The sequence below is a fragment of the Lonchura striata genome, chromosome 28, assembly GCF_046129695.1.
Source record: "Lonchura striata isolate bLonStr1 chromosome 28, bLonStr1.mat, whole genome shotgun sequence".
Classification (NCBI taxonomy): domain Eukaryota; kingdom Metazoa; phylum Chordata; class Aves; order Passeriformes; family Estrildidae; genus Lonchura; species Lonchura striata.
This window is the reverse complement of record NC_134630.1, coordinates 6629150-6650924: the sequence shown is the minus strand read 5'-3', so window position 1 is coordinate 6650924 and position 21775 is coordinate 6629150. Positions and strand designations below refer to the sequence as shown.

At 57.8% G+C, this 21775-nt stretch overlaps 1 protein-coding gene across 1 annotated transcript in view; it reads left to right on the top strand.

Moving 5' to 3' along the window:
- The window catches only part of LOC110479122 (fibrillin-2), an 80823-nt gene extending 63235 nt beyond the window's left edge, over positions 1-17588 (top strand). The window contains exons 38-64 of the mRNA XM_021546168.2: positions 93-218; positions 505-630; positions 1095-1244; positions 1525-1596; positions 2861-2986; positions 3210-3335; positions 3922-4047; positions 4254-4370; positions 4459-4587; positions 5631-5750; positions 6017-6142; positions 6225-6377; positions 6767-6832; positions 7069-7194; positions 7469-7588; positions 8032-8154; positions 8586-8717; positions 10152-10277; positions 10765-10971; positions 11614-11739; positions 12318-12440; positions 13730-13846; positions 14342-14470; positions 14893-15012; positions 15903-16134; positions 16449-16617; positions 17211-17588. Of these exons, the coding sequence (XP_021401843.2) occupies positions 93-218; positions 505-630; positions 1095-1244; positions 1525-1596; positions 2861-2986; positions 3210-3335; positions 3922-4047; positions 4254-4370; positions 4459-4587; positions 5631-5750; positions 6017-6142; positions 6225-6377; positions 6767-6832; positions 7069-7194; positions 7469-7588; positions 8032-8154; positions 8586-8717; positions 10152-10277; positions 10765-10971; positions 11614-11739; positions 12318-12440; positions 13730-13846; positions 14342-14470; positions 14893-15012; positions 15903-16134; positions 16449-16617; positions 17211-17585 (3788 nt within the window). The 3' untranslated portion in view covers positions 17586-17588. The remainder of the gene's footprint in view (positions 1-92; positions 219-504; positions 631-1094; positions 1245-1524; positions 1597-2860; positions 2987-3209; positions 3336-3921; positions 4048-4253; positions 4371-4458; positions 4588-5630; positions 5751-6016; positions 6143-6224; positions 6378-6766; positions 6833-7068; positions 7195-7468; positions 7589-8031; positions 8155-8585; positions 8718-10151; positions 10278-10764; positions 10972-11613; positions 11740-12317; positions 12441-13729; positions 13847-14341; positions 14471-14892; positions 15013-15902; positions 16135-16448; positions 16618-17210) is intronic.
- The last annotated feature ends 4187 nt before the right edge of the window (positions 17589-21775 follow it).

Below are 21775 nucleotides of genomic sequence, written 5' to 3'. Positions count from 1 at the left end.
ACCCCGAGCAGGGCTGGGCGTGTGGGCTGGGCTCTCTGCAGCTGCGGGGGTGGCACAGGCAGTGAAAATGTCCCACTGCTGTCCCTCCTCAGACATTGACGAGTGCCAGGAGCTGCCAGGGCTGTGCCAGGGTGGGAACTGCGTCAACACCTTCGGCAGCTTCCAGTGCGAGTGTCCCCTGGGCTACTACCTCAACGAGGACACCCGGATCTGCGAGGGTACCGGGGACAGGGGCTGGGGACAGGGGGTGGCACCTGCTCCAGGGGCCGGGGACACGGGGTGGCACCCTCTGTGTGTGACAAGGTGGACAACCATGCGTGCCAGAGCTGTGTGTGCATCCCAGCTGCCCCAGGAATGGTTGGGAGCATCCCTTCCCTCATCACAAACCTGTCCCCAGCCTGGTCCCTGTGCCAAACCCACCCATCCCTCATGCCAAGCCTAACCCCACCCCTCCCCGTGCCCTTCTCCACCTGTGCCAGGTGCTCTGACTCTTTTCTCCCACAGATATTGATGAGTGCTCTGCCCACATCGGGATCTGTGGCCCTGGCACCTGCTACAACACCCTGGGCAACTACACCTGCGTGTGCCCCCCCGAGTACATGCAGGTCAACGGGGGAAACAACTGCATGGGTACGGCTCTGGATTCATGGGGAGGCTCAAATCCATGGGGAATGGTCCAGATTTGTAGGGAGGGGGCTGGCACTGCCATCCCAGAGGGGGCTGTGCCAAGGGGATGGAGCAGAAGTGCTAGAAACAGGAGCTGGGACTCAGAGCTGGATGTGGCACTCGGTGCTCTGCTCTGGGTGGCACATCAGGCATGGCTTGGGCTCCATTTGGAGGGCTTTCCTCCCATTCCTGGGCTGGCAGTGCCATTCCTGGGGTGGCAGTGCCATTCCTGGTGCTGTCAGTGCCATTCCTCGGGTGGCAGTGCCATTCCTGGTGCTGTCAGTGCCATTCCTGGGGTGGCAGTGCCATTCCTGGGCTGTCAGTGCCATTCCTGGTGCTGGCAGTGCCATTCCCAGGACTGGCAGTGCCATTCCTGGGGTGGCAGTGCCATTCCTGGGGCTGTCCCGAGCCTGGCATTGCCATTACAGACATGAGGAAGAGCGTTTGCTACCGCAACTACAACGACACCTGCGAGAACGAGCTGTCCTTCAACATGACCAAGAAGATGTGCTGCTGCTCCTACAACATTGGCAAAGCCTGGAACAAACCCTGCGAGCCCTGTCCCACCCCTGCCAGCCGTAAGTGCCCTCCCAGGGTCCCCATCCCACCCCTGCCAGCCGTAAGTGCCCTCCCAGGGTTCCCATCCCACCCCTGCCAGCTGTTAAGTCCTTCCCATGTGATGATCCCTGTCCCATCGATTTTCCCGTTTTCCCATGAAATCTGGGGTGTGGACACCAACAAAATGAATGGGGAGAAAGGAGAGCGCTCTGGAGGTGACCCCAGGCACAGTGGGGGAGCCTCTGGTGCCTCTCAGCCCCCAATTTTGGGCACACCATGACCTTGGGGTTCCCTTTCCAGCCGAGTACCAGATCCTGTGTGGGAACCAAGCCCCCGGATTTATCATTGACATCCACACAGGGAAGCCCATTGGTGAGTAAATCCTGCATCCCCTTGGTGAGTAAATCCTGCATCCCACGGGGCCAGGGCTGCTCCCGAGCCTCTGCTCTCATCCCACGGGAGCTTCACCTAGAGAATTAAAGATTAGGGCAAGGAGAAGAGGCTTGGCAGTGCCAGGGATTGAAGAGGTGGGAGATTAATTAATTTTCTCCTCTTGGGAAGAAAGTGCAACAGAGGGAGGTGGTGGTGGGTTGTGCTGGGACCCCAGAGCCATCCCAATATTCCAGTGACCCCCTGGGTTCCCCATTTCCACCCGGTCCCAGGGCTGAGCTGTTCCTGCAGGGGCACACTCAGAGCAAGCATGTCCTGTGTGGAGCCTTCCCAAAATGTGCCAGCAATCTCCTAAAACTCAGCTCGGCTGCGTTCCCAAAATTCTGTGGAGCAGCCCGAGGCTGGCGTGACCTGCAGGGTTCGTTCTCCACCACCCAAGGGCTGCTTTCCTGGTGGCCCTTTCCCACTGATCCTCTGTGGGGAATGGGCAGCGTTCTCCCAGCACCTCCCAGCATTCCTGGGATGCAGATTGGGATGCTGATGTTGAGGAGCATTCCCAGGATGCAGATTGGGATGCTGATGTTGAGGAGCATTCCCGGGATTCAGAGGAGCATTCCCAGAATGTTGAGGAGCATTCCTGGATGTTGAGGAGCATTCCCAGGATGCCAGGTTGGGATGCTGATGTTGAGGAGCATTCCCGGGATGCAGGGTTGGGATGCTGACGTTGAGGAGTATTCCCAAGATGCTGGGGTGGGATGCTGATGTTGAGGAGCATTCCTGGATGTTGAGGAGCATTCCCAGGATGCAGACAGGGGATGCAGAGTTGGGATGCTGATGTTGAGGAGCATTCCCAGGGTGTCGAGGAGCATTCCTGGATGTTGAGGAGCATTCCCGGGATGCAGAGGAGCATTCCCGGGATGCAGAGGAGCATTCCCAGGATGTCGAGGAGCATTCCTGGATGTAGAGGAGCATTCCTGGGATGTTGAGGAGCATTCCCAGGATGCAGAGGAGCATTCCCGGGGTGTCGAGGAGCATTCCCAGGGTGTTGAGGAGCATTCCCGGGGTGTTGAGGAGCATTCCCGGGATGCAGAGGAGCATTCCCAGGGTGTTGAGGAGCATTCCCGGGATGTTGAGGAGCATTCCCGGGATGCAGAGGAGCATTCCCGGGATGTTGAGGAGCATTCCCGGGATGCAGAGGAGCATTCCCAGGATGCCAGGGTGGGACGCTGATGCTGGATTGATGCAGATATCGACGAGTGCAGCGAGATCCCAGCGATCTGCACCAACGGCGTCTGCATCAACCAGATCGGGAGCTTCCGCTGCGAGTGCCCCATCGGCTTCAGCTACAACAACATCCTGCTCATCTGCGAAGGTACAGCGGCAATTCCGGCTCCTCCTGCCCCGGGACGCCGCTGCAGGCAGGATTTTTGGGATGTCCTGCCCGGCACTGGGAGCTGGACTCGCTGATCCCGGTGGTCCTTGCCGAGCCGGGAGCAGCGATCCCGGCCCCGCCTCAGCCGTTCCGGGATCCCCGCTGGATTTGTGCCGGAGCTCCCGGTGCCATCCCCGTGTCCCCGCGTGCTCTGTCCCCGCAGACATCGACGAGTGCAGCAGCGGGGAGACGCTGTGCCAGCGGCACGCCGAGTGCGTCAACATCCCGGGCAGCTTCCGCTGCGAGTGCGCCACCGGATACCGCCTGTCCCCGGGCGGCGCCTGCGTGGGTAAGGGCACACAGCTGGGCACCCCTGGGAAACACACCTGGACACAGCTGAGCACACCAGGGTGCACCTGGGACACGGCTGAGCACACCTGGGTGCACCTGGGACACAGCTGGGACACAGCTGGGCACACCTGGGACACAGCTGGGACATACCTGGGCACACATGGGAAACACACCTGGGACACAGCTGGGAAACACACCTGGGACACAGCTGAGCACACCTGGGCGCACCTGGGACACGGCTGAGCACACCTGGGAAACACACCTGGGCACACCTGGGACACAGCTGGGACACAGCTGGGACACAGCTGAGCACACCTGGGAAACACACCTGGGCACACCTGGGACACAGCTGGGACACACCTGATCACACCTGGGATCTGACCACATACTGTAACACACCTGATCACACCTGGGACCTGAGCACACACCTGTAACACACCTGATCACACCCCCCTTTTTTCTGGGATGACAGCACGTAAATCTCATTGTCTGTGAAGTCACCTCTCCAAAACCGCGGGCAGGGGGCTCTGCTCTCCCCCTGTCCCCTCCCTGCCCCTCACCTGTGCCCCTCGTTTCCCTTTCAGGTCGCAACGAGTGCCAGGAGATCCCCAACGTGTGCAGCCACGGGGACTGCGTGGACACCGAGGGCAGCTACGTCTGCATCTGCCACAACGGCTTCAAGGCCACCGGGGAGCAGACCATGTGCATGGGTCAGTGTCACCCCCCAGTCAGTGCCACCCCCCAGTCAGTGTCACCTCCCTGGGTCAGTGTCACCCACCCCGGGTCAGTGTCACTCCCCTGGTCAGTGCCACCCCAGGGGGACACAAGTCCCTGACGCTCCAGGGTGCTGCCAGGGACAGCCGGGTGTCCCCGAGGCTGTCCCCGTGCCCTGTCAGCTGTGCCCTTGTCCCCGCAGACATCGACGAGTGTGACCGGCAGCCCTGCGGCAACGGCACCTGCAAGAACACCGTGGGCTCCTACAACTGCCTCTGCTTCCCGGGCTTCGAGCTCACCCACAACAACGACTGCATGGGTGAGCGCCCGCGCCCGCCGGGCTCTGCCCTGCTGCTGGGGGGGCCTGGCAGTGCCACGGCTGGCACCTGACACTCTTGTCCCCGCAGACGTGGACGAGTGCTCGTCCCTGGTGGGGCAGGTGTGCAGGAACGGGCAGTGCATCAACAGCGTGGGCTCCTTCCAGTGCCTGTGCCAGGAGGGCTACGACCGCACCCCCGACGGCAAGAACTGCGTGGGTGAGTGTCCACTCAGTGTCCCTCAGTGTCCCCTCAGTGTCCCTCAGTGTCCCTCAGTGTCCACCAGTGTCCTTCAGTGTCCCCTCAGTGTCCCTCAGTGTCCACTCAGTGTCCCTCAGTGTCCCCTCAGTGTCCACCAGTGTCCTTCAGTGTCCCCTCAGTGTCCCCTCAGTGTCCCCTCAGTGTCCCCTCAGTGTCCACTCAGTGTCCACTCAGTGTCCCCTCAGTGTCCTTCACTGTCCACTCAGTGTCCACTCCAGTGTCCACTCAGTGTCCCTCAGTGTCCCTCAGTGTCCCCTCAGTGTCCACCAGTGTCCTTCAGTGTCCCTCAGTGTCCACACTCCTCTGGCCTGCCTGGTGCTGTCCATGTGCTCCCCAAACTGGTCCCAGCAGTGGCATTCTCCATAAGCACCCACAAGTCCCCTGGAAGCAAAGCCTGCTTGATGTTTCCCACCCTCTCAGCCCCCTAAATTCTCAGGCTAGCCCAGAGATCCGAGCCTTTGAGGGGAGGAATATCAGGAGATGGCAAAGATTTCCAAAAGAGGCTCTTACCCCAAAATACGTTGGTTCAGCTCTCTTTATTCTGTGGTGTCCATGGGGAGAGTGGGGCAAAGAGGATGAACAGGAAATGTCAGGGGTTTATCCAGGCTCTGGACAGGGTGGGCTTCCCTGGCTCTCCCGTTGGGGCAGGAAGGAGGGCTCCAGAGTTGTCTGATCAGAGTCCCAGGGTCCCGGGGAATGGGGAGCAGAATGCCCATGAGCTCAGTGTAACACCTGCTGATTGAAATGCCCAAATGCCCACGGAGAGCTGGCCTGGCCCCTCCCTGCCTCCATCTCCCTCCAGGCCTGTCCTCTCCATGTGCCAGGACCTGCAGGCGTGGGAGAAACGTCCTGCCCATGCCCTAAAGTCGTGCCAGGGGTGGCCTGGGAACCATCCTGGAAATACTTCCCCTGTCACCTTTGGGGCAAGGCAGGGCCTGGTGCACCCCCAGGTGCTCAGAGCAAAGCCCAGACCCCACCCCTGGCTGTTTTCCCCTCTCCAGACATCAACGAGTGCGTGAGCCTGCCCGGGACCTGCTCCCCGGGCACCTGCCAGAACCTGGAGGGCTCCTTCCGCTGCATCTGCCCCCCTGGCTACGAGGTGCAGAACGACAACTGCATCGGTGAGGCCACCTCCGTGCCCCCCGTTCCCGTCACAGCCCCCACACACCCCAACCCCTCCTTCCCGAGGGGGCTGGGGCACCCCAGGGGCATCAGCACCCCCAGATCCCTGCCGGGAGCCGGGCGAGCCCAGCTCTGCTGGCACCAGAGGCTCGGGGGTGCTGCTGCGCCCGTTCTCCCTGCGGGAGCGTCGTGGGGCGGGGCAGGGGTGGTGTTCACCCCCCTCACCTGTTCTGATGACCCCTGGCTGTGTCCCTGCTGCTCCCAGACATCAACGAGTGCGAGGAGGAGCCCAACATCTGCCTCTTTGGGACGTGCACCAACACCCCCGGCAGCTTCCAGTGCGTGTGTCCCCCGGGCTTCGTGCTGTCCGACAACGGCCGCCGCTGCTTCGGTCAGTGCAGCCGCTCCTGGGCGGGAGGGAGCAGAATTCCCGGGGGTCTCCCTGACCTTGGCACGTCCCCATCCTCCCCCAGACACTCGCCAGAGCTTCTGCTTCACTCGCTTCGACAACGGGAAGTGCTCCGTGCCCAAGGCCTTCAACACCACCAAGGCTCGGTGCTGCTGCAGCAAAATGCCCGGGGAGGGATGGGGAGACCCCTGCGAGCTGTGCCCGCAGGAGGGGAACGGTAGGAAGGGGACAGGGGTGGGGGTGTCCCCGCGGAGAGGTGGGGGTGTCCCCAGGGGAGAGGGATGGGTGTGAACCCATGGGAGAGATGGGTGTGTCCCCATGGAGAGATGGGTGTGTCCCCATGGAGAGATGGGTGTGAACCCATGGGAGAGATGGGTGTGAACCCATGGAGAGATGGGTGTGAACCCATGGGAGAGATGGGTGTGTCCCCATGGAGAGATGGGTGTGAACCCATGGAGAGATGGGTGTGTCCCCATGGAGAGATGGGTGTGTCCCCACGGTAGTTCCAGAAGCCTCCAAAGCCCATTTCAGCTGCTGGGAGCAGAATCCTTGCAGCACATCTCGCTTTCCTGCTCTTTTCATTCCCACTTTCCTGCTCTTTTCCAGTTGCCTTCCAGGAGCTGTGTCCATACGGCCACGGGGCCATCCCAGGCCCGGGTGACACCAGGGAAGGTGAGGCTGCCTCGATGGCTGACCAGAAGTTTGTGCTGGAAGTGACCCAGACCTGGGCTTCTGGAGGGCAGGGTGGGATCCTGGGGGGACACGGCACTGGGCACCCCCAAACTGCTGACCAGGGATTCATCCCTCAGCTCTGGAGAGGGAACACCTGGAACGCCCAGGATCCCCTGAGCATCCCCTGGCAGTCCTGAGGGGACAGGGCTGTTTGAAGCTTCATTTTCCATTTCCAGACGTGAACGAGTGCTCGGAGAACCTGGGGGTGTGCATCAACGGCGCCTGCATCAACACCGACGGCTCCTTCCGCTGCGAGTGCCCCTTTGGCTACAACCTGGACTACACCGGGGTCAACTGCGTGGGTGAGGCTCTGGGGGGGCTGTGGGGGTGCCCTGCTCCCTCCTGCTCCATCCCCCTCGCTCCAGAGGGGATGGATCAGTGTGTGTGCATGTACAGGGAGGGAATCGCTGCTCCCTCACCCTTTCCCTTCCATCCCAGTTCTGCTGGGACACTTGGAGTGCTCTGCCTGCAAGAGTCCAGCCCAGCCCTTCCCCATCCTCCTCCTCCTCCTCCTCCTCCTCCTCCTCCTCCTCCTCCTCCTCCTCCTCCTCCTCCTCATGCTGCTGTGTTCCCCAGACACGGACGAGTGCTCCATTGGCAATCCCTGTGGGAATGGCACCTGCACCAACGTGGTGGGAGGCTTCGAGTGCGCCTGCGACGAGGGCTTTGAGCCAGGCCCCATGATGACCTGTGAAGGTAACGACCTGGGGGACAGCCCCTCCATTGCCACCACGCTGGGCTCTGTGGGACCCCCTGGACCAGCCCCTCGATTGCCACCACGCTGGGCTCTGTGGGATCCCCAGGTCCCTGCCTGGGCCAGCCCCCCGTGGATGGTGTGGAAAAGCTGGATGAGGCTTCTCTCCACACTGGGCTCCTTCAGCTCCCTCTGGAGCCCAGGAGGAGGCCAGGAGCCCTGGCTGAGCACAGGAGCTGCCTCCTCAAGGACCAGCAGCCCATTCCCACCAAAGCTGCTGGAATGCCAGGGGTCTGTCCCTCTGCTGTCCCTCCCTCCCACAGCAGGAGGCTTTGGTGGAACAAAGCTCTCGTGGGTTGGATGCCCAGGGAGGGTGGATGTGCCCTGGGGAGTTCCTGCCCCTGCTGAGGGCATCCAGGTGAGTTCTGTCCTCTCCTCACTGCAGATATCAACGAGTGCTCCCTGAACCCCCTGCTCTGCGCCTTCCGCTGCATCAACACCTTTGGCTCCTACGAGTGCACCTGCCCCTCTGGGTACGCCCTGCGGGAGGACAGGAGGATGTGCAGAGGTAAAACCCCTTCTGCAGCCAGCAGGACATGGCCCAAACTGTCCCCAGCCCCTGCACAGGGAAGGGGGGAATTCTGTGCTGGCATTTCTCAGCGTCACCCTCCTCAGTGTCCTGCTGATAGGACAGGATTCCTCCCTGGGAGGGTGGGGAGGTTTCCCAAAGCAGCTGTGGCTGCCCCTGGATCCCTGGCAGTGCCCAAGGCCAGGCTGGACAGGGCTTGGAGCAGCCTGGGACAGTGGAAGGTGTCCCTGCCGTGGCAGGGGTGGAATGGGATGAGTTTCAAAGTCCCTTCCAGCTCAATTCATTCCGTGACATTTTTTAACCTGTGTGCCAGCCAGCCTGGCCCGAGGCTGCAGGGGCAGATGGGGCAGTGCAGGGGTGGCAGAGCCGGGCTGGCAGGGCTGGCAGGGCTCTGATGGGTCTCGTTGCAGATCTGGATGAGTGTGCAGAGGGGCTGCACGACTGCGAGTCCCGGGGGATGCTCTGCAAGAACCTCATTGGCACCTTCATGTGCATCTGCCCTCCTGGCATGCAGCGCCGGCCCGATGGCGAGGGGTGCACAGGTACCTGGGCAGCCTGGGGCATTCCTGGGGCACAGACAGGAATGTTCCTCTCTGAAGGATCATCCACGGGGCTGTGCTTTACATCCTTCTTTGCTTTACATCCTTCTTTGCTTTACATCCTTCTTTGTTTTACATCTTTCTTTGCTTTACATCCTTCTTTGCTTTACATCCTTCGTTGCTTTACATCTTCCTTTGTTTTACATCCTTCTTTGTTTTACATCCTTCTTTGCTTTACATCATTTGTTGCTTTACATCCTTCTTTGCTTTACATCCTTCTTTGTTTTACATCCTTCTTTGCTTTACATCCTTCTTTGCTTTACATCCTTCGTTGCTTTACATCTTCCTTTGTTTTACATCCTTCTTTGTTTTACATCCTTCTTTGCTTTACATCATTTGTTGCTTTACATCCTTCTTTGCTTTACATCCCTCTTTGTTTTACATCCTTCTTTGCTTTACATCCTTCTTTGTTTTACATCCTTTTTGGCTTTACATCCTTCGTTGCTTTACATCCTTCGTTGCTTTACATTGTCAGGCTTCTCCCTGGGCTTTCCCACATGTCACAACTTCCTGAGTGTCCCAAAAGGACACACAAAACCTCTGTCCATCCACGCACCCGTGTGTCACCCCCAGAGGTGACACAGCCCTGGGCCACGTGTCCTTGCCTTTGAGTTTTCCTGAGTGTTCCAAGCTGCTTTTGGAATGGGTAGGAATGAACAACCCAGAGCTGCACAGGATAGAGACAGCTCCAATCCCATCCCATCCCATCCCATCCCATCCCATCCCATCCCATCCCATCCCATCCCATCCCATCCCATCCCAGCAGCAGCTGGAGTGTCAGAACCCTGGCCTGGTTCAGGGGTTTTGTGTGGTGGAAAAGTCTCTCCTCCAGCCCGTGCTTCCAAAGAAAACTCAGCAGCCTCTGTTGTTGGTCTCAAGGCAGTTTATTGCAAGTTGTCTAAAAGATTTTCTTCTGGGGCTGCTGTGGTTTGCTCACAGCTCAGGCAGAGGCACACACACACCCTGACACCCTCTCTGACTCCCGTCTGCTTCTTCTCTCTACTTTGTAACCACCTCTATTATAATATCTAAACTTTTGTGACTTCTTGTTTGACCTGCAAAGTTGGTAACTCATTCCATGGCTCAAACTCAAAATCACAGCTGTTTCCAGCTGCCTGCCAGGGTCTCAAATGCTTCTGACCAGGGCCTGGAACCTCCAGAAACATCTGAGGGACATTTTGAGTTCCAACACTGGAGCACGGGCAAGCCATGGAAGCTGAATTCCGGCCACCCTGCTGGCATGGGCGGATGCTTTCCCCAGGGCAGGCGGAGGTTCCTCCCAAAGACACGGAAGGGATCCTCAGCCCCAAAGGGAGGGGAAAGCTGGGAAGTTTGGTGCCTGGCTGAGCAGGGCTGTGTGTGGTGCCCCCCTGGCAGATGAGAACGAGTGCCGGACCAAGGCGGGGATCTGCGCCAACGGGCGCTGCGTGAACACGGCCGGCAGTTACCGCTGCGACTGCAACGAAGGCTTCCAAGTCAGCCCCTCGGGCACGGAGTGCATCGGTAATGCCCAGCAGCACTGGCAGCTTTTCGCCTTGGATTTTGGGGCTTCGTGCTAAGGAAATCCCTCTGGCCTTTTTTGAGGTTTGAGGATGGCAGATCGGGTCTGTGAGTTCAGAGGGGCTCAGAGAGTGGGAAGGGACTCGGGATAAGGACACAGGGAATTGCTTCCTGCTGATAGATGGGATACTAGGGAGGAATTGGTCCCTGGGAGGGTGGGGAGGGTGCCCAGAGAAGCTGTAGCTGCCCGTGGTTCCCTGGAAATGCCCAAGACCAGGTTGGAGGGGGCTTTTGAACACCCTGGGACAGTGGGAGGTGTCCCTGCCATAGCAGGGATGGCACTGGGTAGGTTTAAGGCCCCTCCAACCCAATCTGCTCCTGAGCAGAAAAGTTGTTGGAGCATCACCTTTATCCAAACCCCCTGCTCCATTCCCCCCACGGTGCTGGCACTGCCTCAGAAGCCGGATTTGTGTCCCCTTTCTGTGCCCAGACACCCGCCAGGGCTTCTGCTTCACGGAGGTGCTGCAGACCATGTGCCAGATGTCCTCCACCAACCGCAACCTGGTCACCAAATCCGAGTGCTGCTGCAACAGCGGGCGCAGCTGGGGCCCCCAGTGCGAGCTCTGCCCCCTGCCTGGCACTGCCCACTACAAGAAGATGTGTCCCCACGGCCCCGGGTACTCCACGGATGGCAGAGGTGAGTGGGGCAGGGCTGGGCACCGGGAGAATCCCCCCAGAGCAAACAGAGAACCTCTGCAGTGTTCCCTGGCTCTCTGGGAGAATCCAGCCTGCCCTGGTGTCACGGGGTGGGACCAGCCCTGCCTTAGCCTTGGATTTTTGGCTTAAAGAATCCCTCTCTGGCCTTTTGAGGTTTAAGGGTGGCAGATCGGGTCTATTACAGAATGAGTTGTTTATTACAAAAAGGAGATAAAAGATCTTAATCAGAATTACGTATTACACAGTGTAAAATGGAAAGAACTGCTGGTAGATGACAGCAGAACATCAACTGTGTGGATATCAAGGTGTTACAGCTGGCAAAACAAATAGGGTTGATCAGGAGCCAAATGTAGCTCAGCATGGAAATGATGATAATTTTACAGAGTCCTTCAGTGGGGAGAAGCCCCACACATCTCCAGGGAATATACAGAAGATTCCTGCTTTGTGAAAGCTCAGCCAGAAATCCAGTTTATCTTCCCAGCTCCCACTTCAACCGGGGGATGTTTATTGGCAGTCGGGAGCTGCCAGAGCACGAGATGTGTGAATTACCTGATAACAACGCCCAGATAAGCGTTTTTTGGGGTGGCCTGGCACTGACAGCTCCTCCTGCTCTCCTCCACAGACATCGACGAGTGCAAGGTGCTGCCCAACCTGTGCAGGAACGGGCAGTGCATCAACAGCATCGGCTCCTTCCGCTGCCACTGCCGGCTGGGCTACACCCCGGACATCACGGGCACGGCCTGCCAGGGTGAGCCAGCGTCCTGCACCAGCTTTAACCCCTGATTGCTGCTCTCTCTGTGCTCAATAATGAGTTTTGCACCTTTGAGACTTGTAAGCGCTCGCTAAAGTCAAAACCATTCAACTAACCCTAAGCATTGCTAAAAAAAACCCAAAAAACTCCAAATAAAACTCTACCTTTACACTAAGTCATTATTAATAATCAATACTCTATAAAAATAATCTGGTTTTTATCTATCTATTACTCTATTAAAAAATTAAAACTAATTAACAGCATTAAAAAAACAGATTCAAACTACTAATAAATAAAAAACATTACTTCAAAAAAAAAATAAAACCTATAAAAATTCACCATATAAATACTACTAATAAATAAAAAAACATTACTACCAAAAAAAAAATACTACCTATAAAAATTCACCATATAAATACCCATATCCCCAAAAACAAAACCAATTTTAAAAAAATGGCAAAACAATTGACAAATAAATCAAACTACAAAAATAAAAATATCAAAAAGAAGCTTAACTTAGCGGAGGGGACCCTGCCCAGCAGCACAACCTGATGTGTTTTGTCCCCCGAGTGCAGATCTGGATGAGTGCAACCAGTCCCCAAAGCCCTGCAACTTCATCTGCAAGAACACCGAGGGCAGCTACCAGTGCTCCTGCCCCCGGGGCTACGTCCTGCAGGAGGATGGCAAAATCTGCAAAGGTAGGAGGAGCAGCAGGGAGCTGCCTGCCTGCTGGGGGAGAGGGGACAGGGCAGCCAGACACCAAAAAACGTCGGCAGAAAGATGGGGAAATGTGGGAACCCCAGCCTTGCTCTGGGGTCCCGTGTGGTGGTGAAATTTCTCCTCCAAGCCATGATTCCAAAGAAAAACTGTGCAGGCTCTGCTGTTCGGTCTCAAGGCAGTTTATTGTGAGTTATCTAAAAGATTTTCTTCTCAGGCTGTGGCTGCTTGGTCAGCGGCCTGGGCAGAGGCACACACACACCCTGACATCCTCCCTGTCTGCTGTCTTCTTCTTCTTTCTTCTTGCTTAGGGCTGCTGCTATTTTTTATATGATATGTATTATATGTTTATAATTTTTTCTCAATATCTACTACCCATATTATAAAGTGCTTTTCTACTCTAAACTAATCTATAAGTGCTAGCATCACTAAGAACATGGAGGTGAGGAAGAAGAAGGAGGAAGAACAGGATCAGCCCACTTTCTTCTATTTTAGAACTTCTGACCCCATGTACAAAGTAAAAACCCTCCTGGACAGGTGCTAAAACCCCCTGTACAATACTAAAAAAAATTCCCCTCTGTTTTGTAACTACTTCTACTATCCCATCTAACCCTTTGTGACTGCTTGTTCCACCTCCAAAGTTGGTAACTCATTCCGTGGCTCAAACCCAAAATCACAGCTGTTTGCAGCTGTGCCAGGGTCTAAAATGCTTCTGACCAAGGCCTGGAACCTCTAAAAATGTCTGAGGGACATTTTGAGTTCCCACAGGGAAAGGTGCCACGCTGGGCTGGTGCGTGAGGGTTTCACCCTTCCACGCTCATCAGGGTAGAAAATGCTCCTGGTTCTTTCCTGGATCTGCACAGCTCATCCTGAGCTCCAGGGAGCTCAGAGGGTTGTCCCCTGCACGTGGGGGTTGTCACCAGCCAGGCTGGGGCTGTGCCCCTCACCCCGCTGTGAGGAGCCTGAGGATCTGGGAGAGCCTGGGGATTTGTGCCCTGCAGGAGAGGCAGGGGAACATCCCTGCGTGGATATTCCCAGTTCAGTCAGAGAGAAAAAGAGAAAGATTTTTTACAGGCTTTAGCCTGGCAGAAATATTTTTCTCTCTGTCTGAACTGAGAATTCCCACATCCCTGCATCTTCCAGATATGTCTGTGCTACCCTGAGGTGGGCACAGGTTTGTCCTTCCCCTGTGAAAACTTCAGGGGTGCTGCTGCTGTGCAGCCACAGGGACGCTGAGGGATAAACTGAGAGCTTTTCCTTGTTCCTCCAGATTTGGATGAGTGTTCCACCAAGCAGCACAACTGCCAGTTCCTCTGTGTCAACGTCATCGGGGGCTTCAACTGCAAGTGTCCCCCTGGCTTCACCCAGCACCACTCCTCCTGCATTGGTGAGTGCAGAATTCCTGCCCTGCACGTTCCCACGGAGCAGCTCTGGCTCAGGAGAGGCTTCCCAGCCCCCAGAGGCCCCAAACTGAAGCCCTGCCCCTCTCCTGTCACCCTGGCAGTGTTTGCACTGTCCCTCTGCTGCTCAGCCTGGGCTCTGCCCCACCACCTGAGGTGGCCACAGGGCCAGGATGGACTTGCGGGTGGGCAGGGATGGATTTCCAGGTGAGCAGGGATGGATTTCCGGGCAGTCAGGGATGGATCCTCAAATGGCCAGGGATGGATTTCCAGGTGCTTTAGGGATGGATTTCCAGGTGCTTTAGGGATGGATTTCCAGGTGGGCAGGGATGGATTTCCAGATGGCCAGGGATGGATTTCCAGGTGGTCAGGGATGGATTTCCAGGTGGGCAGGGATGGATTTCCAGGTGGTCAGGGATGGATTTCCAGGTGGCCAGGGATGGATTTCCAGGTGGCCACAAAGCCCTCCTGATGTTTTGCAGACAACAACGAGTGCACGGCTCAGCCCTCCCTGTGTGGAGCCAAGGGGCAGTGCCTGAACACCCCGGGCAGCTACAACTGCGAGTGCCAGAAGGGATTTTCCCTGGACAGCTCCGGGGTCAACTGCGAAGGTGGGGCTGGGTGGGGCTCCAGGGAGCTCCATGGGGAGGAATCCTGAGGCTGTCAAGAGCCTCAGCCCAGCTGGGAGCTCAGGGAGTGTTTGGACAACGCTCTCGGGGATGGGGTGGGGTTGTTGGGGGGTCTGGGCAGGGCTGGGGGTCGGACTTGGGTGATCCCTGGGGAAGGGAGTGGTGCCATATTCCAGCAGGAGAGATGGCAGAAGCAGAGCAGAGCTGGGGCCAGCCCGGGCCTCAGCTGGAACCAGGGACAGTCCCACAGTCCCAGCAGGGAGCCGGGGGTGCCACCGAGGTGCAGCTGTCACTGCGGAGCCAGGATGAGGCATGGGAGCAGCCTGGAGGGTGCCAGGCGTGTCCCCGAGCCCGCAGCAGGGCCAGGGGACAGTGTGTCACCCCCGTGTGTCCCTTGGCTGCAGATGTGGACGAGTGTGACGGGAACCACCGGTGCCAGCACGGCTGCCAGAACGTGCTGGGGGGCTACCGCTGCGGCTGCCCCCAGGGCTACGTGCAGCACTACCAGTGGAACCAGTGCGTGGGTGAGTGGGGGACACGCCTGGGGGAGGTGTCCTGTGCCTGTGGGGTGTATCCCGTACCTGTGGGGTGTATCCCGTACCTGTGGGGTGTATCCCGTACCTGTGGGGTGTATCATGTAGCTGTGGGATGCATCCTGTACCCATGGAATGCACCCTGTACCTGTGGGGTGCACCCTGTACCTATGGGGTGTATCCTGTACCTGTGGGATGCGTCCTGTGGGGTGTATCCTTTATCTGTGGGGTGTATTCTGTACCCATGGAATGCACCCTGTACCTATGGGATGCATTCTGTACCTATGGGATGCATTCTGTACCTGTGGGGTGCATTCTGTACCCATGGGAGTTACCCTGTACCTGTGGGGTGCACCCTGTACCTATGGGATGTATCCTGTACCCATGGAATGCACCCTGTATCTGTGGGGTGCACCCTGTACCTATGGGGTGCCTCCTGTACCTGTGGGGTGCCTCCTGTACCCATGGGAGTTACCCTGTACATGTGGGGTGCACCCTGTACCTATGGAATGCACCCTGTACCTGTGGGGTGCCTTGGGAGTTACCCTGTACCCGCGGGGTGCCCCCTGTACCCATGGGATGTATCCTGTACCTATGGGGTGCACCCTGTACCTGTGGGATGCGTTCTGTACCCGTGGGGTGCCTGCTGTACCCACGGGAGTTACCCTGTACATGTGGGGTGCCCCCTGTACCCATGGGGTGCATTCTGTACCTGTGGGGTGCCTCGGGAGTTACCCTGTACCTGTGGGGTGCCTCCTGTAACTGTGGGGTTAATTCTGTACCTATGGGAGTTACCCTGTACCCACGGGGTGCTCCCTGTACCCACGGGGGGCATCCTCTGGCTCGGTGACTCCCTTCCACCATCCCGTGGCTCCGTGCAGATGAGAACGAGTGCTCCAGCCCCTCGGCCTGCGGCTCTGCCTCCTGCTACAACACCCTGGGCAGCTTCAAGTGCGTTTGTCCCTCGGGCTTCGACTTCGACCAGGCCTTCGGGGGCTGCCAGGACGTGGACGAGTGCTCGGCCGGGGGCAGCCCCTGCAGCTACGGCTGCTCCAACACGGACGGGGGGTACCTGTGCGGCTGCCCCGGCGGCTACTTCCGAGCAGGACAGGGGTAAGGAGTGCCCAGAGGGGCCTTCCCAGCTGGAATTTTGGGGGGATGCGGGACAAGGAGCCCTCAGCTTCTCCTCGCCCGCCCCAAGAGCCTCGTGCCGGCAGCGTGGCCTGCCTCTCGTCCCTGATCCCAGGGATGCCGGTAGATGCGTTGTAGATGCACGCAGTGCGTTAATTAATTGGTTAATTAATGAAATCACCTGGTTGTGGTCTCTCTTGGGCACGTCCTCTGCCACACCCGCGCGTGTTTGCCGCACGGAGAGCCCGGCAGCGTTGGTGGGTCTGAGCCAGCTCTCTCTGCTCTCCTGCCACCAGGCACTGCATTTCTGGCTTGGGATTTGGGAAGGGTCCCTACCTGCCTGCGCCCCAGGAGGAGGACGAGGACAACCTGCTGTCCCCCGAGACCTGCTACGAGTGCAAGATCAACGGGTACCCCAAGAGGGGCCGGCAGCGGCGCAGCGTCAACGGCACAGAGAGGCACCAGGTGAGAGACCCAGGGCATCCTGGAGGGGCTGGAGCGAGGCGGGAGCTGGATCCCTTCAGGAATAGAGGCCTGGAGTGGATCCCATTCCCTCAGTCCAGGCAGAGCCAGCAGCTCATCCAGATCTGCCCAGGTTTGGCATCCCCAAACCTTTCTTGTGAAACCAAGGAATAAAGCCCACGTTTCCCATCCCTGGAAGTGTCCAAGGCCAGGCTGGAAAGGGCTTGGGGCAACCCTGGATAGTGGGAGGTGTCCCAAGGGGCTGGAACAAGACTTTTCAAGATCCCTTTCAACCCAAACCATTCCACGGTGCTGCTCCTCAGAGGGAGTTCTGGCCTCTGTCCAAAAACTCTCCCGGGAATTTCACAGCCCTGGGCAGGAGAGATCGTTTTAGGGCTTGGAAAGAGAATGGTCCTGAAGTTACGGATCTTCCCGGGGATGGGGGCTGTGTGCTGGGAGTTCAGTGCCACCAGCACACCAAGAAACCCAAAGCTGTCGCTTCTCAGCGTTGATTTGGGGCTGAATTTCCCTAAACCAAAACCCGCCTCCCCCTGCCTCCGAGCTTTCCCCGAATCCCACTGGCTGTTCCTCGGCAGGACCAGGAGGTGAACTTGGCCAGCATGGACGTGGAGGCGCCGCTGGCCATGAGCCTGAACCTGTCGGAGCTGGCGCACAAGGAGCACATCCTGGAGCTGCTGCCGGCCGTGGAGCCGCTGGAGAACCGCGTGCGCTACGCCATCGCCCAGGGCAACGAGGAGGGGCTGTTCCGCATCCACCACAGGGAGGGGCTCAGCTTCCTGCACCTGGGCCGCAAGAAAATCCCACCGGGCACCTACCTGCTGGAGATCGTCAGCGTGGCCCTGCCCCGCCGGCGGGAACTGCACAAACTCGAGGCCAACAACCACCTCGACTACTTGGCGGGGGAGCTGGGCCAGGCACTGAGGATGAAGCTGCAGCTCCAGCTCTACTAAAGCCACCAGAGACCCCCCCCCAGTCCCACCCGACAGCGCAGCCCTGCCCCTCGCCACCCACCCCGGGAACAACGGGCTCCTCTCCTGCCACCGCCGCCGCCGCCGCCGGGACAGCCGTGGGGAATGTCCCCGTGGGATCAACACCCAGCCGTGGGGAATGTCCCCGTGGGGTCAGCCACCAGTGGGACAGCCGTGGGAATGTCCCTGTGGGATCAGCACCCAGCCATGAGGAATGTCCCTGCGGGATCAGCACCCAGCCATGGGGATGTCCCTGCGGGATCAGCCACCACTAGGACAACCATGGGGAATGTCCTTGTGGGATCAGCCATGAGGAATGTCCTTGTAGGATCAGCACCCAGCCATGGGAATGTCCCTGTGGGATCAGCACCCAGCCATGGGGATGTTCCTGTGGGATCAGCACCCAGCCGTGGGAATGTCCCCGTGGGGTCAGCCACCAGTGGGACAGCCGTGGGAATGTCCCTGTGGGATCAGCACCCAGCCATGGGGATGTTCCTGTGGGATCAGCACCCAGCCGTGGGAATGTCCCTGTGGGATCAGCCACCACCAGGACAGTCATGGGAATGTCCCTGTGGGGTCAGCCACCACTAGGACAACCATGGGGAATGTCCTTGTGGGATCAGCCATGAGGAATGTCCTTGTAGGATCAGCCACCAGCCATGAGGAATGTCCCTGTGGGATCAGCCACCAGCCATGAGGAATGTCCCTGTGGGATCAGCACCCAGCCGTGGGGATGTCCCTGTGGGATCAGCCACCACCAGGACAGTCATGGGAATGTCCTTGTGGGATCAGCACCCAGCCATGGGAATGTCCCTGTGGGATCAGCACCCAGCCATGGGGATGTTCCTGTGGGATCAGCACCCAGCCATGGGGATGTTCTTGTGGGATCAGCACCCAGCCATGGGGATGTCCCTGTGGGATCAGCACCCAGCCGTGGGCATGTCCCTGTGGGATCAGCACCCAGCCATGGGGATGTCCCTGTGGGGTCAGCACCCAGCCATGGGGATGTCCCTGTGGGGTCAGCACCCAGCCATGGGGATGTCCCTGTGGGGTCAGCACCTCTGGGGATGCTCTGGGGGTGCCTGAGCCGAGCCCAAAAGGACCAAGCCTGAGCCACAGCTCACGGAGCTCCCAAAAGCCAAAGATTCCAAGCTCCTGAGCAGGGGCTCCTCTCCCACCTCCCCCCCTCACCCAGGATGCTCCGAGCTGGGATCTGCCCGTTCTCCATGGCCACATCCCAGGGAAGGTGAGGGGGGCTGGGGGCAGTTTTGGGGAGAGCTGTGGCTCCGTGTGGTGTCCGTGCATTTCCTGCTCCTCCTCTGCTTCTGCAGGTTGCTGGTGCTGCAGGAACCATCCCATCCCTGGCCTGTTGGAGCTGTTTCCCTGTCTTCTCCATGGCACCCGGGCCTTCGAGGAGTCCTCTGATCTTTTTGGGGACTCCTCTGCCAAACAGAAAAGGCCACCCTGAGCAAAGGGACAGTTCAGGTTGTCCCCTCCCACCCCAAAGCCGTGGGCAGGAGGGGAGGCAGGGACATCCAGGATTTCCTTGGGCACAGAATCCTCGACTTGGGGTCACCCTGTCTGGGATCCCCCAGCCAGGAGCACCTCTGGAGAAGGGGGGATGGGGGTCCCTCCCCTCTGCAGCCCCCGACCCCAAGGTGACAGCCCCGATGGACATTTCTGTGCCTAACGCAGACCAAGGGCACGGAGAAGAGGGTGGAAAATCGGGGTGCAGTGGCTGGGGGGCTCCGTGCTGCCCAAATTCCCTGTGCAGCCCCTTCCCCTCCTCCCTGTCCCGGCTGATCCCGGCAGGGCCATTCCCTGCCTTTGTGGGAATCCTTCGCAGCTCTCCAGGAGCCCTGCTCATTCCCGGGATAAACAGTGCTGATTAATTCCCGGGATAAAGGTGCTGATTAATTCCCGGGATAAACAGTGCTGATTAATTCCCGGGATAAAGGTGCTGATTAGTTCCCGGGATAAAGGTGCTGATTCCCGGGATAAAAGATTCTCATTCCCGGGATAAAAGATGCTCATTCCCAGGATAAAAAATCTCTCATTCCCAGGATAAAAGGTGCTGATTCCCGGGATAAAAGGTGCTCATTCCCAAGAGAAAGATGCTCATTTCTGGGATAAAAGGTTCTGAATCCCGGAACAAAAAGTGCTGATTCCCGGGATAAAAGATGCTCATTCCCAGGATAAAAAGTCTTTCATTCCCGGGACAAAAAGTGCTGATTCCCGGGATAAAAGGTGCTGATTCCCGGGATAAAAGATGCTGATTCCCGCGATAAAAGATATTCATTCCCAGGATAAAAGGTGCTTATTCCAAGATAAAAGATGTTCATTCCCGGGATAAAAGGTGCTCATTCCCAAGATAAAAGGTGCTCATTCCCGGGATAAAAAGTCTTTCATTCCCATGATAAAAGGTGCTTATTCCCGGGTTAAAAGGTGCTCATTCCCAAGATAAAAGGTGCTCATTCCCGGGATAAAAAGTGATGATTCCCGGGATAAAAGGTGCTGATTCCCGGGATAAAAGGAGCTCATTCCCACGGAACTGCCTCATCCCCAGGCCCGAGGAGGCTCCGGGAGCTGCTGCTGGTTCCTGGCCGGCGTTCTGCACTGTGCCCATCCACCCTCCCGTATTTATGGCAAACCACCGAAGCAATGCTCGCCCGCTGCTGGCAGGAGTGCATTTTCCTGTAGCTTTACCATTTTTTTTTTGGAGGGGTGGGAATTTCTCCCGGTTCGGGGTGGGGGATGTGTGTGTTTACTGTATCGGGGCTCCAGGCAAACTTGAAAACTCTTCAAAGCAGCTCCAGACTCTGGATTTTACAAGAGTCCCAGAGCTTGTGACAGGATGGGTGGCCTGATGTTTGGGATTGGTTTGGATTTTTTTTTTGTTTGGTTTGATTTTTTTTTTTTAATTATTATTTTTGGTTTGTTTTTTCCAACAGGTGCTTTTTTTTTAAAAAAAAAAAAAAGGAAAACAAAATTGAAAAAGTATTAATAATAATAATAAATTAGCAGAGCTGGGTTTGTGTGCGTGTGTTGAGCCAAAGTCTCAAAGCTCAAGGTTTCCTCTCCTCCTCTCTGGTGTGGTGTTTTGGTTTGTTTTTTTGGGTTGTTTTTTTTGTTTTATTTTGTTTTGTTTTGTTTTTTTGGTTGGTGTTTTTTTGTTGGTTTTTTGTTTGTTTTTTTTTTTTATATGCTCTATACTGACATTTCTTGCTGGTTGGTTTTTTTGGGGGGAAGTGTTGAAACCCCAAACCTGTGCCCCTTGTCCCGCACAGAGAGGTGGCTCTTTGTGGAATTCCTTTTTTTTTGTATCAGAAGCAACGGCAACAATAAAATTATTTTGGGTTAAGTGTGTCTTTATGTGAGCACAGACTGGGGGGGGACAGGGCCCTTCCAGCCCCAACCTGGAGCTTCCTTGGAGACAGAATTGGGATTGTCCATCCTGGAGAAGCTCCAGGAGAGCTGGAGAGGGACTGGGGGCAAGGGATGGAGGGGCAGGACCCAGGGAATGGCTCCAAACGGGAACGGGGGAATTTGGCTGGATTTGGGATGGAATTCCTGGAATTTGGCTGGATTTGGGATGGAATTCCTGTCTGTGAGGGGCTGGGATGGGATTCCCAGAGCAGCCGGGGCTGCCCTGGATCCCGGGCAGTGCCCCGGGCCGGGCTGGAGCAGCCGGGGCAGCGGGAGGTGCCCCTGGCAGGGCCGGGTGGCACCGGGTGGGCAGGGCCGGGTCGGGCCGATGCAGCCCGGCCCGGACGCCCCTTCCAGGCCGATATTCCCGGTTTTAGGAAGCTCCTCCCGGCTGCCAGAGCAGACGGAGCCCGGTGCCAGCAGAGGGCGGGCGGGACTGCGGCACCCGCGGCCGGGAGAGAGCGGGACAGAACCGGGAGAGAGCGGGGACAGCACCGGGAGAGAGTGGGGACAGAACCGGGAGAGAGCAGGACAGCACCGGGAGAGAGCGGGGACAGCACCGGGAGCGGGGACAGAACCGGGACAGAGCGGGGACAGAACCGGGAGAGAGAGGGGACAGCACCGGGAGAGAGCGGGACAGAACCGGGAGAGAGCGGGGACAGAACCGGGAGAGAGCGGGGACAGCACCGGGAGAGAGCGGGACAGAACCGGGCAGGGGGACAGGATCTCGGACGGCCGGAAAATGT